The following is a 17,103-nucleotide window of genomic DNA, read 5'->3' on the forward strand; positions in this document are numbered from 1 at the left end:
TCGCAAGGATTACAAGCAATATGGGCTTATCTTCACATGTTTGTTTTCACGAGCAGTTCACATTGAAATGCTTGAAGATATGTCTACGGACTGTCTTATCAATGCCATAAGATGCTTTGTCAGTCTGAGAGGAGCAGTCAGTCAACTCCGGTGCGACCAAGGCACAAATTTTGTTGGAGCTAGAAATGAGCTCAAGGAAGCCCTTAAGCAATGTGATACAGGGGCATTGGAAGCCTTTCTGGCAGATAAACAATGTGAGTTCATCTTCAATGCTCCTTCTGCCAGTCATGCAAGAGGTGTCTGGGAGCGACAAATCCGAACCATTCGGAATGTGTTGAATGCTACTGTTGCTCAGTGCCCAGGTAGACTAGATGATTCTTCTCTAAGAACACTATTCTATGAAGCAATGGCCATTGTCAACAGTCGTCCATTAAATGTGGAAGGAATCAATGACCCTCACTCATTAGAGCCCTTGACCCCAAATCATCTCATTTTGATGAAATCCAAGGTTGCCTTGCCACCGCCTGGGAAGTTTGTCAGGGAAGATTTGTATGCTGCAAAAAGGTGGTGTAGGGTATAATACCTTGTTGAGCAATTCTGGAGCAGGTGGAAAAAAGAATATCTTCTGAATGTTTCCTTAAGACAGAAGTGGCACTTACCTCGCCGGAATCTAAAGGTAAATGACCTAGTTATCATTAAGGATGACATGCTCTCAAGAAATGAGTGGCGTCTTGGATGATTGGTTAAGGTCGCAGAAGGAAGTGATGGGTTGGTTCGTCGTGTCAAGGTACTAGTAGGAGATAGGAATCTGACAAGAAAAGGACACTACACTTTCAAAACCTCAATTATAGAACGACCCTTTCCAAAAATTAGTCTTACTACTGGAAACTCAGTAAATGATTTCTAACACAAACCACTTGCATCAGACATGTTTAGGTTGACAGTATTGAGACATTGAAGGGCTCATTTCTCTGCACAGACTGGGACATTTTCCACGGTTTAGGTATTGATGAGGCCACTGACACTATTACGGAGTATATTAAATTCTGTGAGGATTGTGTGGCCACCAAGAAGGTTATTACAATCTACCCTAACAATAAGCCATACATCACCAGAGAGGTAAAGGATTGTATCAACCGGAAAAAAATGGCTTTTAGGAACCGTGACAGGTTGGGGCTGAAATCGGTTCAAAGGGAGCTTAATCATTTGTTAAGGGATGCAAGGAGGAAACATAGGGATGTTATAGAACAGAATTTTGCCTCTATGGACTCTAAAAAACTTTGGGCTTCCATGAAATCAGTTACAAATATGACTAGGGATGTGCCCGAAGCCGAATACGTTATTCCGAAGGGCACGGATAATGGCTTCAAAACGAATAACGAATTCATCCGAATAACAGAAAAAATATTCGGCCAAACATTAACACGTATTTACTGGAATAGCGCTAAATTATAAACCCCTTAAAGCACAAATAATGTATGTGTGAAGTGAATAAGTGCAATCTATAAAATTACATGAATGACAATTAGTTTAAAAACGCTGCTAATATCAAACTTCTTTTAACCCAACTGTAAAAATGACCCTTTTAGTTTTTTTATTCTATTTAATTACACAAGACCAGAAAACCTTGATAAAATGCTGCACTCTGATAATAAAATATTCGTTAATAACTCCGTGTCTTCGTGTGACTTCGGTCACAGATTTTCTTTTAATTACTTCAAGTTAAAGCCAGCTTCATTGTCAATCTAGGTGAATATAAAATGAATAAGTAAATAGATAAAAATATGAAAATGTAACATTTTAAAAGCAAAATTTAAACTGAAGATTACTATGACATGAATTGCAATGAACATAAAAATAAAGTAAATAACAACTGAAACATTTGAATTAATTCTTTCTAATTACCTTTTCGTTTAAAATCATTTTGCTTGTTTTGAACTAAGTCAAAACTGATTTTTAAATAAAAGAGCATATAGTTATTTCACATTTTAAACTAATATATGATTATTTATTAATTTAGATGAAGATTAATGAGAGAGTTTTTTAAACAATTTGTTCTGTTCACGCAAACGATGTATGGACATAGTTAATAATGAGATCAGCAAATTTGTTGTAATGCTTATTATGCTTTCGTAAATTCTTGTCAAAACAGATGTTTTTGAACTATTCTGTCAGTGCACGTACTTGCGTGTCTGTGCGTTGCGGATCTGTCAGTCAGCGCAAGTCTTGTCAATCTTCATAATTTAACATAAACCCCGAATTATCTCTCTTAATAACTCTTTAAAAATCAAGCAAGTCCTGCATTTTATTTCCAAATTCCTGCATGTTTTTAAACCGAAACCAAGATGTCAGACATGACACGCATCTTAGTATATTAGGTTAATTTTTCATTTCACTCTCAGAAAACGTACAAATAACGATCATTTTAGATGTTTAATTACTAGAGTTTTTGAATCGACGAGGGATTACTTATTTTTTCTGAAAACCTCCCACTCATTTAGACAGTATGTAACTGTGCTGAAAGACACAATAAACGCTTAAAGGTGAAGTACAGTCAACGCGCTCTCAAGTTCAACGCACATAGGCACAAGCTGTATGAGGCTTTGAAAATGGGAAGTTTGTTTTCCATGCCTATTATTAATGAGAATCAAATTATTTGTCTTTTTGATTAAAATTTTGTAATATTATTTTTAATAAATATTTACAGTTATTTAAGTTATAATTATAATAAAAGCAAAAATTTATTTAAAATGCCATTTTCATGTAATATGACAAACTTCCGGTTTAAGACACGCCCACTTCCGGTTCCATCCGAATACAAATACAGATACAAATAATTTTGAGATGGTTACAAATACAAATACAGATACAAATACTGCTGCACACCCCTAAATATGACAACACATAGAAAGGGTCTCACAATAAATGATGAGCAGAGTAAAGCAGATGAATTTAATGATTTCTTTCTGAGGTTTGATACACAGGATTATTCTTTGGAATGTAATAATGTTTTACAGTCATTGACGACTGACCCCTCTTCTGGGCTAGTGGTTGATCCATTTAAAATTCAGTCACTTTTCAACCATGTATGTAAAAAGAAAGCTGCAGGCCCGGATGGCATCTCTGCTTTTCTCCTTAAAACCTTTGCTGCAGAGCTAACCCCTGCGTGGTGCCCTGTGTTTCAGAGGTCCGTTGATTCCCACACGGTCCCTGCCCTCTGGAAAAAATCGACCATTATTCCCATTCCAAAGAAACCCTGTCCTAAAGATAATAATGATTATAGACCGGTGGTTTTAACTTCTATTGTCATGAAATGTTTGGAAAAATACATGGTATCCATATTGAAATCTGAAGTTAACACTGTACTAGATCCACTCCAGTTTGCTTATAGGCAGGGGAGAAGTACAGATGATGCAATTAATAGCATCACTCACCTAACTCTTAAGCACCTGGAGGATCCCAAGGCCTATGCACGCCTTTTGTTTATTGATTTCAGTTCTGCTTTTAATACCTTACAGCCTCACCTGCTCTTACAGAAAATGAATATGATGAATGTTAATTCTTCTATTATTAAATGGTTTTATTCTTTTTTAACAGACAGAACCCAAAATGTTAGGATTAATGATTCACTTTCAAAATCAAAATGTATCAGCACGGGTGCACCTCAGGGTTGTGTAAGTTCGCCGGTTCTGTTCACTCTTTATACTAATGACTGTACTAATAGTCTCCCGGGCAACCTGTTTTTTAAATTCTCGGACGACACCGCCATTCTTAGTCTGCTTCACCAGAACTCTGACATATCCCTGTATTTTTCAGAGGTTAAACAATTTGTTGAATGGTGTGATAAGAACTATCTCACCATCAACATTAAAAAAACTGAGGAGATGGTGTTTGACCCTCGGTTGGTGGGGGATCATACCCCCTTGTCCATTCATAGGGAGGAGATCAAACAGGTCACTTCATACAGGTATCTGGGTATCCACCTAGATAACCGTTTAAGTTGGAATAACCATGTAGATTATGTATGTTCCCGTTTACAGCAAAGACTGTATTTCTTACGCAGACTAAGAGTGTTTGGTGTCAGTCAAAGCATTATGTTTTTATTTTATCAGGCAGTGATGGAGAGTATTATCAGGTATGGGATGACGGCGTGGTTTGGCAATCTCTCCACACAATCCAAGTCAAAATTGCAGCGTCTGGTACAGACTGCTATGAAGGTGATGGGGAGGACTGAAAAGCTCTCCCTTCAGTCCATCTATGAGCAGTCTGTACTTAGGCAGGCACGAACAGTATTGTTGGACCCGTCCCACATCCTTCATACGGAATATGAGCTCTTGCCTTCGGGCAGAAGATACAGAATCCCTAAAATTAAACTGAACCGTTTTAAATACTCTTTTGTACCAATCTCCATCAAAATTTTAAACCAAAACTTTTAGTAGCTTTGTAATAGTTAGGCCTGAAAAGTGTGCAATAACTCTGTTTTGTGCAATAACTAGGTGTTTTGTACAGTTGTTATTTGTATGTATATCTATTTTTTTTTATTTTATTTGTGTATTTATTGTTCACAATGTCAGCTGCTTCTTTGCACTACGCACTTTGAAGTCCATGACAAATTTCCCTGAGGGGACAATAAAGTATATTCTATATTCTATTCTTTCGTTTCCTTGCATGTGGAATATTTCTGTTGTTTGTGTACTAATGTGGCCTAGAAATCATGACTGATTCATTGTTAATTTTCCTGTTTACTTCATTTATGTATAACAGTATACAAAGTCAACATTTTTGCACTGTTTACTTTGAGCTTATGTACACATTTTCGTTTTGGATTACATTTTGAACGTAAATGTTCATGTTAAGTCTGTTTGTGAACTATCTGCAAGGGGCTAAAGGACAGCTACATAAACTACTAGTTTGCACCCTTTGGAAAGTGGAGCGAGGTATGAAATCTTTAAGTATAATGTTCAGTTATCCAAGTGAATTTTTTTAATGTAAAGTGTTAAAGGATGTTTACAATGTTTCTTGGGTTATGAGTTTGTCAACACGAGTCAGCAACTTATTAATTAATGTGAACGTTGACTGTATTGTAGCCTATTGCATTTGCACACAAGAATATTCTTCATTTATCATTTGAGTATTCAGTTAATATTTGCACAAAACTATGCAATTTATTTGTATTTTTTATTTACTTGCCTTTATATGTATTATACTTTAGTTTCACTGTGCTGGAAGAGCGGCAATAAACATTATTGCACCCGTTTTCGAGACTCCTCTTCATTTTCGACTCCAAGGGCTGCTACACTTTTGGATCGCCCTTTACTGACAAGGGTTGGAGCTGTCCTATTTCAGCAGCATGGGAATCCACCAGATTTACACCTATGTGCATTCTACCCCCATAATTCCAACCTGGCAGAAGTGAACTACAACATCGTAAACTGTGAGTTATTAGTCATAAAGCTAGCATTGGAAGAATGGAGACACTGGCTGGAAGGTGCTAGACATCCCTTCAAGGTACTTACAGACCACAAAAATCTACATTACCTGCGTGAAACAAAAAGAATGAACACACGACTAGCCAGATGGGCACACTTTTTCACTCAGTTCGATTTTCTCATCACATTCCATACAGGACTCAAAAAACTGCAAAGCTTATGCTCTCTCTAGAATCCATTCCCTTGAAGAAGACATGCATTCTCCTGAAACCATCCTTCCTGACAAGTTATTCATTTGTCCCATTGAATGGAGTGAGGAAGACACAATTCCTGAGACACATAATATTCCACCGAATTGCCCCACTACTCACAAGTATGTACCATTACACTACAGGAACTCATTAATCATGTGAGCACATACTGGTGGCCCAACTTGGCTCAGGATATCAGAAGGTTCATGAGTGAATGTAAGAATTGTGCCATCTCAAAAACTCCTCAACATCTTTCTACTGATAAACTTCGTCCACTTCCCATTTCACGCTGTCCCTGGTCACTACTAGGAGTGGACTTTGCAACAGACCTCCCAGCATCTCAAGGTAACATATGCATTTTTATTGTTGTTGACCGTTTCTCCAAGTTGATAAGACTGATACCCTTTAAGGTCCTAAGTTTATTTCCAGAGTCTGGAAGTCCTTCCTGAAAGCTCCTAGATGTGACCGTGAGCCTGTCATCCAGCTATCATCAACAGACCAATGATCAAACTGAAAGGAAGATCCAGGCAGTCGATTCCTTCCATGAGTCCAAGATACATCGGTCCTCTTACCATCATTAAGGAGGTAAATCGGGTAGCCTTCAAACTCCAGCTCCCTCCTCAATATCAGATACATCCTATATTTCATGTTTCTCAATTTAAACCATTTCACTCACCTGTTTGTCCCGCTCCCTCCACAGAGCCTGATGAAGAAGCCCCCACTCGCGAAGAAGATATTGGAGTGTAAGTCGTTCGGGAACTACTGTATTCCAGATGCCGAGGTGGACAGCTAAAAATATCTTGTTGATTGGGAGGGGTTCGGACCTGAGGAAAGTTCCTGGGTCCCGCGAGATGACATCTTGGACCCGGAACTGTTGAGAGAATTCCACACTGCCCACTCCGAGAAACCTGCTCCCCATGACAGAGGTCGTCCACCTCAGTCCCAACGCCCCTCAGGAGCAGACCATGGGGGGGTACTGTTACGGATTCATCAGGCTCCTCACTCACTCTCCCTCAATGATCTGCATCACCTGATTATTAAACACTGTCACCTGATCACAATAACCTGCCTGCTTCATAAATGACTCACTCACACTCTCAGTCACCATCTGGTCTTGTTACTACTTAACTCTCTCAGAGCGTACTGTTGCTAACTGCCTGACTCATCTAAATTTGTGTGGACTATATCCTCTATTGTCGTCGTCATCATCTTTTGTATACTGTGAAGTTAAGGAAACTCTTTATTGTTCTCTGTGCTTGTCATACATAATCATACACTTAGGTGTTAGACATCATTTGGAACTGTGAAGGGTCTTCTTTTATTTGAGTACATTTACAATAACAACAAATCATTGTGTTTTTGTCAAACACAAACAACAAAACCTCTGTCTCCACCAGCTGTCTCTCAAAACATGTTACAAAAATCAGTTGAAACTCTACAAATCAAACATGATACATATATCTAAAGAAAGCCAGAAATGTCGACTTTTAAACAAACTAATTAAAGAAAATTAATCGATAAAGATGCCTGTTTATCTAACCTGTATTAAAGTAAAGAGAGTACAGTTTTTCCTTAAAGACCTTATTATCTGTAATGAGGTCATGCCCACAGGTGGTACCCGCTATTCATTTGGAAATGATTAGCAAACACCCGTCATCAACACAACTAAACAAAGCATAAAGTTGTATCAGATTTAAAGATTTTACTGCGTGTTTGGATGATAAACATTATATGGTCTCAAAATGCAATAAATCTATTTTGACTAATTTAGGTAAAAATGTGTTTTCTATACCAAGAAAGTGACAAGATGAAAACCACTATTTTCTATTATAAACTTTCACATAGCATCTTTACGTTATAATAACATTAAAAATTCTAATCCATAATTTAAATTTTCAAAGATTTATTATAGAAATGTATAGCTTGATGCTGTCGTATGAGAACAAGCAACAGCCATCATTTATCCAGAGTGCCACTCACGTAAATTATTAGATTTTGATGGCTTACATTTTTCCCCACCACAGAAAACCACCACAGATGTATCAATGCCAAAAGTATTATTTTGATTGTGTTTATTTGTTTGTTGATCATGAAGTACAAAGTAGATGAGAAATCTAGGATTCCATAATCGCCGCCATTATTGTTTACAATGTGTGGAATGGTGCGCTGTGATAGGTTGAGCGGATTTATTGCATTCTGCAGAGAAGGAGGACTGGTGTTTATCGAGGTTTGGAAAACAGGGAGAAAAGGTGACAGAATAACATGGTGGATATCAGATTTTGCGTAAAATTAAGGATTTACTTTTTAATACTGACCAGAAACAATACTGATTTTGGTGGTAACAATTTTTTTTTAAATTTGCGTTTTCACGTTTTGGAACGAAACTTCTTATACACACGTGAGAAAGATCTTCCGTTACATCTGGACAATGATGGCGAATAAGGAAGAGTTCATCTTTACTCCAGAAAAACAAAACTCCTTCTGCACTTAGACGTTATTTCTATTAAGATATTATTTCATTTATATGTCATATTATTTAAATCAGTCATTTATTCTCGTTTATATTTGCTATCAGGTAATATGCTTTTATGGCTTGCGCCGTTCAGCCTGCATATGCTACCTCTGATTGAGAAAACATTGTCTACAAACTAGGGCACGTGTATTTGCGTAATGGCGTGTAATTCTCTACATGCCATGCATGTAATTTGCAGTTACATTCACTATCATGTATCCTTGATGGCAATTTTTAGTAAGGCTGTACTACAAGATATTTTTAAGTGTGTGCTGTAATAGGATTTCATACATTAATAAATATGATGTATTTAATAAATTAATAAATCTGTCTAATATACTGCTCGTGCTGCAGCGATAGTGTTAGATACCGCTTGCGGTAAATCACTTAGAACCTCCGCGTCCCGTCCAACGACCACACATGAAGGTTCCATAGGGGTCAGACAGGGGTCACCTCCCCACAGCCTGATGGGCACATGAGGGAAGGATGGCTGGTTGTTCCGGAACAGAGTAACCCTTTAGCGGCCTCATCGTCAAAAGAGGTGAGAGGTGATGGCTGAACAGTCAGAGGAAAATGGGTTTTCCACAACCGCGTCAACCATCATGAACCTCGAGAAAGAAAGGTACAGGTGGCTGGGACTGCGCTGTTCTGGCAGTCCAGAAGTACCAGTCATCGAGGCGGGACGGTTCAAGATGAGATGGTTGTCGCCACTCCAGTCCGACCGCCGCCCGAGCGAACATGGCCATCATTTACGAAACCATCTCCACAAATCCAAGAGGGTGACGCTCTTGATAGGAGTATTAACCCTCCATGAACGCAGCCTCAGGATACACATTCAGGCACGAGAAAGAGAGATCGTGCCAGGACATATATATCTGCCACATCCAGAACTGCACGGGAGAAATGACATCTTTAAAAAGACGCACTTGCCATGACACGAGAGAATGGTCGTCTTTAAAAAGACACCAGTTCAACTTGTGCGCTCTTTTAGGGAAATCACTATTTAATGCTGTGCTGAGTTGATGTAGCACACATGGGAGTGCAATGCACAAACTCAAAACTTGGAATTCTGTGAGCCTCTGCTGAAATGCTATCTCTCCAACCACATCAACAGGCAGCGTATCCCAGGAGCAGAGAGAGCTTCTCAATAGCAGTTGATCTGCCGGCTTTCGGAGCGAAAAATAGTGATTTGGTATCCACACCTGGCACTCTTTTCTCTTTAAGTCTCCACAAATTCATTTTAGAATTCATTTTTACAACATTCCTCATTGAGGTATTAGAGGGTGGGGTCTTTCTCTCCTCAGGTGTGAATCACATCAATATTCATGACCATTGACCCTCCCTTGCATATTGCCTTTACACAACAAAAACTATCTTACAAAGTTAAACCAATATATTGTTTCTGATATGAAGTGTTTTTGCGAGCAATATTAAAAAGGATTTGCAAATTGTATTTGCAATTGCGTTTCCTACTTGTGAGTGTAAAAACAGTGACTTAATTCAAACGCAAATGCAAACTGTTTGCATTTCCGTTTACGCGAATGTACAATATATGCCAAATTTCAAATGTAAAATCAAAGTCCATTTGCAATTGAATTTCCTATGTCTTTCGAGTTATGACCCTGCTATATTTCGATCTCAATTGCAATTCACCATTTGCTATTTCACTTTCTCTAGCGTCGTGTACGGATCTTGCCAAAACTCAAATGAAATTGCAATCCCCTTTGCATTTGCGTTTCCAATGCCTGCACTTAAACTTGTCAATCACAGTGTTGGGAGTGGGGTTATAGAATGGGGCGTGTTTGTATTTGGAAGCAACGTCACTCACAGTCGACCACGCTTCACTGCTTGCGCTTAAACGGCCACAAGAAAATCTAAAGTGATAACGCAGAAAAAAGGTTATATATTAAATTATATATTAACTCAGTTATATATTGCAGCAATTATTAATCAAATATGCACTGTTTCAAAAGTATGAGTTTTATGAATTAAAGGAACGCGCCTTCATCAATTGATTATTGACCTTCAATTGATTTTGACAGTAATATGGCAGAATGTTTTGACATTATCTTTCTCTAAGGTATTTTTAATAAAACGATATAAAAATATTAATCTGTCTGACAAAAAATCATAGTGTGGTGGGTGGCTTAACGGAGTCAGCAACGAGTGACCAGCGGGCCTGGCCCTATGAACCATTTTTATATTCCTCAGACCTTTGCGAGAGGGATCCCTTCCCGTCTTTTCTCAGTTGAATCTCCACAGGGGCCCAATGCCCATATGGTTGATAAAAGAGTAATTTCCATTTTTCCTTACTGGGCTATGTTTTTCTTCTTTTTCAGGCCCTGCATGACTCTCATCCAACGGTCAGCTGTTATGCCTCCTGATGTCCTCTCAGGTAAGTTGAGTGTGGTGGGGAACGCTTGCCCTCCCCTCCCCACTCCAACCACGACCCCCCCCCCCCCCCGGCACTTTGAAGCAGATTGTGCCTCTGGGACAGTATCTGGTGGCATAAATTTGCTGCTCAACCTGTCGCGTTGGTGTTATGTACAATCCGTCTTAGCTATGCAATATATTGCCAGATACCCTCCCCGAGCTCGCACGGTTTTCGTTCTCTATGAAGAGAGAACATTTCAAGCTGTGCATGGAGGGAGCCACCCTCTGGCATGTTTAGCCTTTCCCTTCAGATATCCTCGGGCTTTTATAGCTCGTACTTTACAGTGCCAAAGTAGGGTGGGGTGATATATGTTGCCGTGGTTGTTAACCTAGGCCATGCACAATCTTCTTGACTAAACCTTTTTTATGTTTTGATTCTAGGGATATTTGTAGGTCCTCCCTTTTGGTCTGTCCCTATGCATTCTTTATTCCTCAATGACTGGCAGGATAAACGTGGACTCTGGGTCGTTTGGCACATCTTTCCGATAAACGTCCTCAGTCAATGTTGGTGGGTCTGAAATGTAGCACAAGCGATCCCACTCAGGCCCCCTGGGCATTTGGCATCCTCAACTGCGGTCGTCCCTTCAAGTCAATGCATATGAGGTAGCTTCAACATTGGCTGTATGCCCAGTCCCCAGGCCTCCTGCTGTGGATTCAGTAGAGACTTGTGTCTCTGCGAGCCAACCACATCCCGGGCAACCATATTCATGCAGCTGATGTGCTCTCACGACAGCTGATGGGGAGTGGAAACTCCACCCCGACGTTGTTAGGGGCATTTGCTCATCATTTGGTGAAGCCCAAGTGGACCTGTTTGCTTCATCGCACAACACCCATTGCCCATTGTGGCTTGCCCCGACAGAAGGTTCCCTCAGCATGGACGCCTTAGCTCATACATGGCCATGTCACTTGAGAAAGTATGCCTTCCCCCAGTAAGCCTTATTGCTCTGGCTTGAGCAAAGTTAGGGAGGAAGAGTATCAGATTCTTCTGGTTGCTCCCCTTTTGTCCAATCAGACCTGGTACTCTGAGCTGTCGCATCTAGCGATTGCCCCTCCTTGGCCGATTCCCCAGATGCCGGACCTTCTGTTTCAGGGAAGGAGCATGAACTGGTACATGAGGTCAGACTTTTGGAACCTTCAGGTCAGGCTTCTGGATGGGACAATGATGTCTTAGCAGGGCTTCCACCTGATGTGGCCGAAACCCTCCCTCAGGCTAGAGCCCCCCTATTAGGCAGCTCTATGCATTTACAGCATTGTTCAAAACAATAGCAGCACAATGTGACCAACCAGAACAATCAAGGTTTTTAGTATATTTTTTATTGCTACGTGGCAAACAAGTTACCAGTAGGTTCAGTAGATTCTCAGAAAACAAACAAGACCCAGCATTCATGATATGCACGCTCTTAAGGCTGTGCAATTGGGCAATTAGTTGAAAGGGGTGTGTTCAAAAAAATAGCAGTGTCTACCTTTGACTGTACAAACTCAAAACTATTTTGTACAAAAAATTTTTTTTCGGGGATTTAGCAATCCTGTGAATCACTAAACTAATATTTAGTTGTATGACCACAGTTTTTTAAAACTGCTTGACATCTGTGTGGCATGGAGTCAACCAACTTGTGGCACCTCTCAGCTGTTATTCCACTCCATGATTCTTTAACAACATTCCACAATTCATTCACATTTCTTGGTTTTGCTTCAGAAACAGCATTTTTGATATCACCCCACAAGTTCTCAATTGGATTAAGGTCTGGAGATTGGGCTGGCCACTCCATAACATTAATTTTGTTGGTTTGGAACCAAGACTTTGCCCGTTTACTAGTGTGTTTTGGGTCATTGGGATTCTTGAAAATAGATTAGCTCCACACAGACATCTTCTAACTGTCACAGTACTTACAGGTAACTCCAGACTGTCTTTGATCATCCTGGAGGTGATCATTGGCTGAGCCTTTGCCATTCTGGTTATTCTTCTATCCATTTTGATGGTTGTCTTCCGTTTTCTTCCACGTCTCTCTGGTTTTGCTCTCCATTTTAAGGCATTGGAGATCATTTTAGCTGAACAGCCTATCATTTTTTGCACCTCTTTATAGGTTTTCCCCTCTCCAATCAACTTTTTAATCAAAGTATGCTGTTCTTCTGAACAATGTCTTGAACGACCCATTTTCCTCAGCTTTCAAATGCATGTTCAACAAGTTTTGGCTTCATCCTTAAATAGGGGCCACCTAATTCACACCTGTTTCTTCACAAAATTGATGACCTCAGTGATTGAATGCCACCCTGCTATATTTTTGAACACACCCCGCTCAACTAATTCAACTAATTGCCCAATTGCACAGCCTTAAGAGCGTGCATATCATGAATGCTGGGTCTCATTTGTTTTCTGAGAATCTACTGAACCTACTGGTAACTTGTTTGCCACGTAGCAATAAAAAATATACTAAAAACCTTGATTATTCTGGTCAGTCACATTGTACTGCTATTATTTTGAACAATACTGTAAGTGGGGTCTTTCTCATCCTTATGGTCCTTATAGAGGACACACAAAGTTGCGCTATCAGTGTAGTGCTGTCCTTCTTCCAGAGGGATTAGGGAAACAACTTTCTCTGCCTACCTTCAAGGAGTTTAGGGAAGGTTGTTGGAACAGCACAAACTAATTTGTAGGTTCCTGATAGATTAAATCCACCCAGCACGCCTCATCTTTTCTTGGGTCTCTTGGTTGTCCTTCAGGCCTGACAGGAGTTGCCGTGTCTATTTGGATTGAGGGCTTACTCCACTAGAGGTGTTGACTCATCTTGCGCACAAGCCAAGGTGCCACTCTAACAGAAATCTGTAGAGCGGCGACACCTGATACGTTCGCACTATTTTACAATCTTTGTCAAAAGTTTTTCTTTAATGGTATTGCCTTACTCATTTGCATTTAATGAAGTTACGGTAGATGAAATTACTAAGATGTTAGAAAATCTTCAGGTGATTAAGGCAACTAGCATTCCAGACAGATTCTTAAGAGATGCTGCAGATATTATAGACCCAGCAGTTACTTTTATTGTGAATCTTTCTTTAACTATCTGGGGTCGACCGCTGATTTTGGACATACAGATATGATTTATATATCATTTAAAACGTTAAAGTGTCTAATTTTTTCTGTCCACTCCCAATAAAAAAGAATGTTGTGCTTTTTGCAAAATTAGGAAAATAAACATGATGTGCATTTTGTTCTCTCTCCCTCAGTGAAGTCCTTTCAGAAATGCATCATTAAAATCAATTGTAACTTAAGGCATACTTGTCATACAAACAAAAGAAAACAAATATTCTCATTCGGTGTAAACTGTATGAAAACGAGGAGAGGTACCGTCTTTCTCCTGTTAGCTCATTATCTTAAATGAGTTGAGATCACCATGCCCACTCCATTGAAGTGAACGAGCAGAGACGTCAATATGCATTACTCTTGCCTCCTGCCTGCAGTCAATCCCCTATCCAGTCCCTCCATTCCTTGATATGCTGAGTTTTTTCATCCCAGTGCACCAAACATGACATCTAAATCCATATTTACTTGCGTATGTGTGTCACTAAAAGTTCTCCAGACACAAGTGTTTTCTTTGTGCTTCCATCAAACAGTACGAATGGCACACACATACACAAACACATGAGTCAGGAAATTTGACACGCTTTTTGGTGTTTTTATAAAAAACGCGATTGCAAACAGCACATCTAAATACTTATTTAATCGCGTCTATGTATATATCTCTGCACAGCAAGTTTATTACCCGCAGGATCACACCATGTCCACACTAGGGCTGACTTCTTATAGTCGAGGATTCAACGATTTGATTCGGAAAGGTCTGATTCGACTATGAACCTCATAGTCGAATAGGAGGGAAGTGCTATGTAACCAATGAGCAGCAGCACTGAGAAGCTTAACCGCATGGATGACAACCGCAACAACCGCGCTTTTCACATTAAATTCATTTATAGCTATGCCCTTCTTGTTTTTCACATCATATGAATAATAAAGGTAAAATAGATAGTCAAGAGTTAAGAGAGTAACTTGTTTTTCGTACATTTCTATTCAAAATGTAATACTATGCAAAAGTGAAACTAAGATAACAGAATAACTGTAGCGTAAATTAAATTACTTTAATTTAACTGATCAACACAAATACAAAGCGCCATAATATAACTGATTGCTTACCAGCATTAAAACCACTTAAAATAAAAACATTTATAGGTTTTTTTCTTTGTATATCTACAGCATCGGCTCCATTAAAAGGAAAATGATACAAATCGTAATTTTTAAAAATCTATGTCATAGAAGCAATAATGAATGGTCTATGAATAGTCATTATTATTCATTGTCTATTGATAACAAAAAAACAATTTAATGCAAAACTCATCAGTTTATTTAAAACATTTTATATGAATATAATGTTTTCTTAAATAAAACACATCCATTAAATATTTCTTCTTTTATTTGGCAATGTACATGATCTAAGTACTAAAAATTAAGATAAGGATTTTTTATTTTTCCACCTGTTTTCTCTGCATACTTGATAAATCTTGCTTGTGTATTGTATATCAGGAGTTTTTTAAACTTTTTCAACCCAATGGGTAATCTTAAGACCCACCATTTAAAAAATAGAAATATAGGGGAAAACACAAACACTTTTGTTCCCTTTTGAATATGTTTAATTGAATAATATAAACATACCTTATGATAGGGCTACTGTATTTGCATTGATTTGGAAACTTTTGAAACTTTTTCAAAAACCACACATAAACATTTTTCTTTCAAAAATACAAACATGTACATACATGTTTCTCACATAATATTGTAGCCCAGTTTGTGCTGAACACAGTGTTATGAAACATTATTATGTTTTTAAGCAACTGAAAAAACTACAAATGTCACTGCTTATCAAAACTGCTCAAGGATGCAAAATCAGCCAAGACCCCAGAGGGTTAAAAATGGTTAAATATTTATTGAGTTGTCGTGACTGAATCAATGTTAATGCACTGTTTAAAACATGCCAAATCTGAAAGTGTGTAATTACGTAAAGCCAATATACTTCTAACTAACCTTCAACCAAAGGGGGTTTACTGACAACTATGATATTTCCAAACAAAATGTAATTTTCAAGTCTGCGAAAACCACCCTTAGATGTAATATGTTAAAAAATAACAAATGTACCTGCTCTGTCTATCCAGGCACGGTAGCCATTGAGTTCCCTCTCCACCTGTTGCTGGCGTCTAAGCTTCATAAATGCACGTCTGTTCTCCACACGCTCTCTCTCTTTAGCAAATTCGCTGTAGGCATAGACAATAAAGGGTCATTACAGGGGACATTCACACAAAATATAAGCAAATGTTTAAAAGAATGATTTTTGCTTTATAGAAATATAAAAAGTGTTTTTGCTAACCCCCAAAAATAAATATAAGTTACATTGTCAGACGAAAACCATGGATCATTAAAATGAAAATATATATATTTTCTGTAAATTTCCTACCCAGAGAGGACACCCAAAACCAGGTTGAGAACAAAAAATGAGCCAATTATAATTAGAGGAATAAAGTACATCCAATTCCATGTGGGTCCCAGAGCATCATTGGTCTAAGGAAAGATAAGAATATATAATCAACACAAAGGACAATTACAGTTACATGCTCTTTTAAAAATATTTATGTTTTATTTATACCTAACCCCATACTTACAAATTAAAATTGAACATAACATCAAATATTAGGTTTCTGACAATACTAACAACACATCAACTATTCAAGTAATTTTTCTGAGCATCTTCATTCAGTTAGTTTAGGTTAACCTAACACTTTAGAATACATTTCTATACTTAATACACTGCAACAAAAAAGTTGATTAAACCTTATTAATAAGTCATTTGTAACTTGGATGCCTTAAAAATCAAGTAAGATAAGAAACTTAAATATCTAGTTTATTAAACTTAGAATGATAAGTTGAAAGGACAAAGGTGAAAAATCAGTCATTGAGTAAGTACATAAAAACCAGTGATTAAAACCTCTATACCTGACCCGGATTTACAACGGTAAGCTTATAATAGTGATTAATAATTTGAGCTGTCAGGTCCGATTTTGCAAAAAATGTGAGTTTGAAGTCATTTGTCTTTGTGTGATTACATCATGTTTGCAAACAGATATAAAATACACAGCTACTTCATCAAATGTGTGTACTGCTGTGAATGGTGGAGCAACAACAGTTACTTTTAGTTTAAACTTGCCATCTAGATTGCAGCATTTAATCTGCAAAGTTTTAAGTGATGATCATCTGGGAAATATTTCCTAAACATGTAAATTTTTACATCAAGGGAATCATCTTTTTTTTTAAACCAATGAAGCTTGACATGTGGAGATCCTCCATTAAAAAATGCAAAACAACAGAGATCAAACTTAAACAAAAGGTTATATCACAAAACAATAAATAAATAAATAAAGTAATTTAAAAACAAAAACAACA

The 17,103-nt window shown here is 38.2% G+C and overlaps 1 protein-coding gene across 1 annotated transcript in view; it reads right to left on the reverse strand.

Moving 5' to 3' along the window:
- The window catches only part of cacna1eb (calcium channel, voltage-dependent, R type, alpha 1E subunit b), a 372,975-nt gene that overhangs the window by 167,869 nt on the left and 188,003 nt on the right, over positions 1–17,103 (reverse strand). The window contains exons 7-8 of the mRNA XM_073871730.1: positions 16,121–16,224; positions 15,805–15,920 (exon numbers count right to left, since the gene is read on the reverse strand). Coding sequence (XP_073727831.1) covers positions 15,805–15,920; positions 16,121–16,224 — 220 coding nt within the window. The remainder of the gene's footprint in view (positions 1–15,804; positions 15,921–16,120; positions 16,225–17,103) is intronic.

The sequence above is a fragment of the Misgurnus anguillicaudatus genome, chromosome 2 (assembly GCF_027580225.2).
Source record: "Misgurnus anguillicaudatus chromosome 2, ASM2758022v2, whole genome shotgun sequence".
Lineage (NCBI taxonomy): Eukaryota > Metazoa > Chordata > Actinopteri > Cypriniformes > Cobitidae > Misgurnus > Misgurnus anguillicaudatus.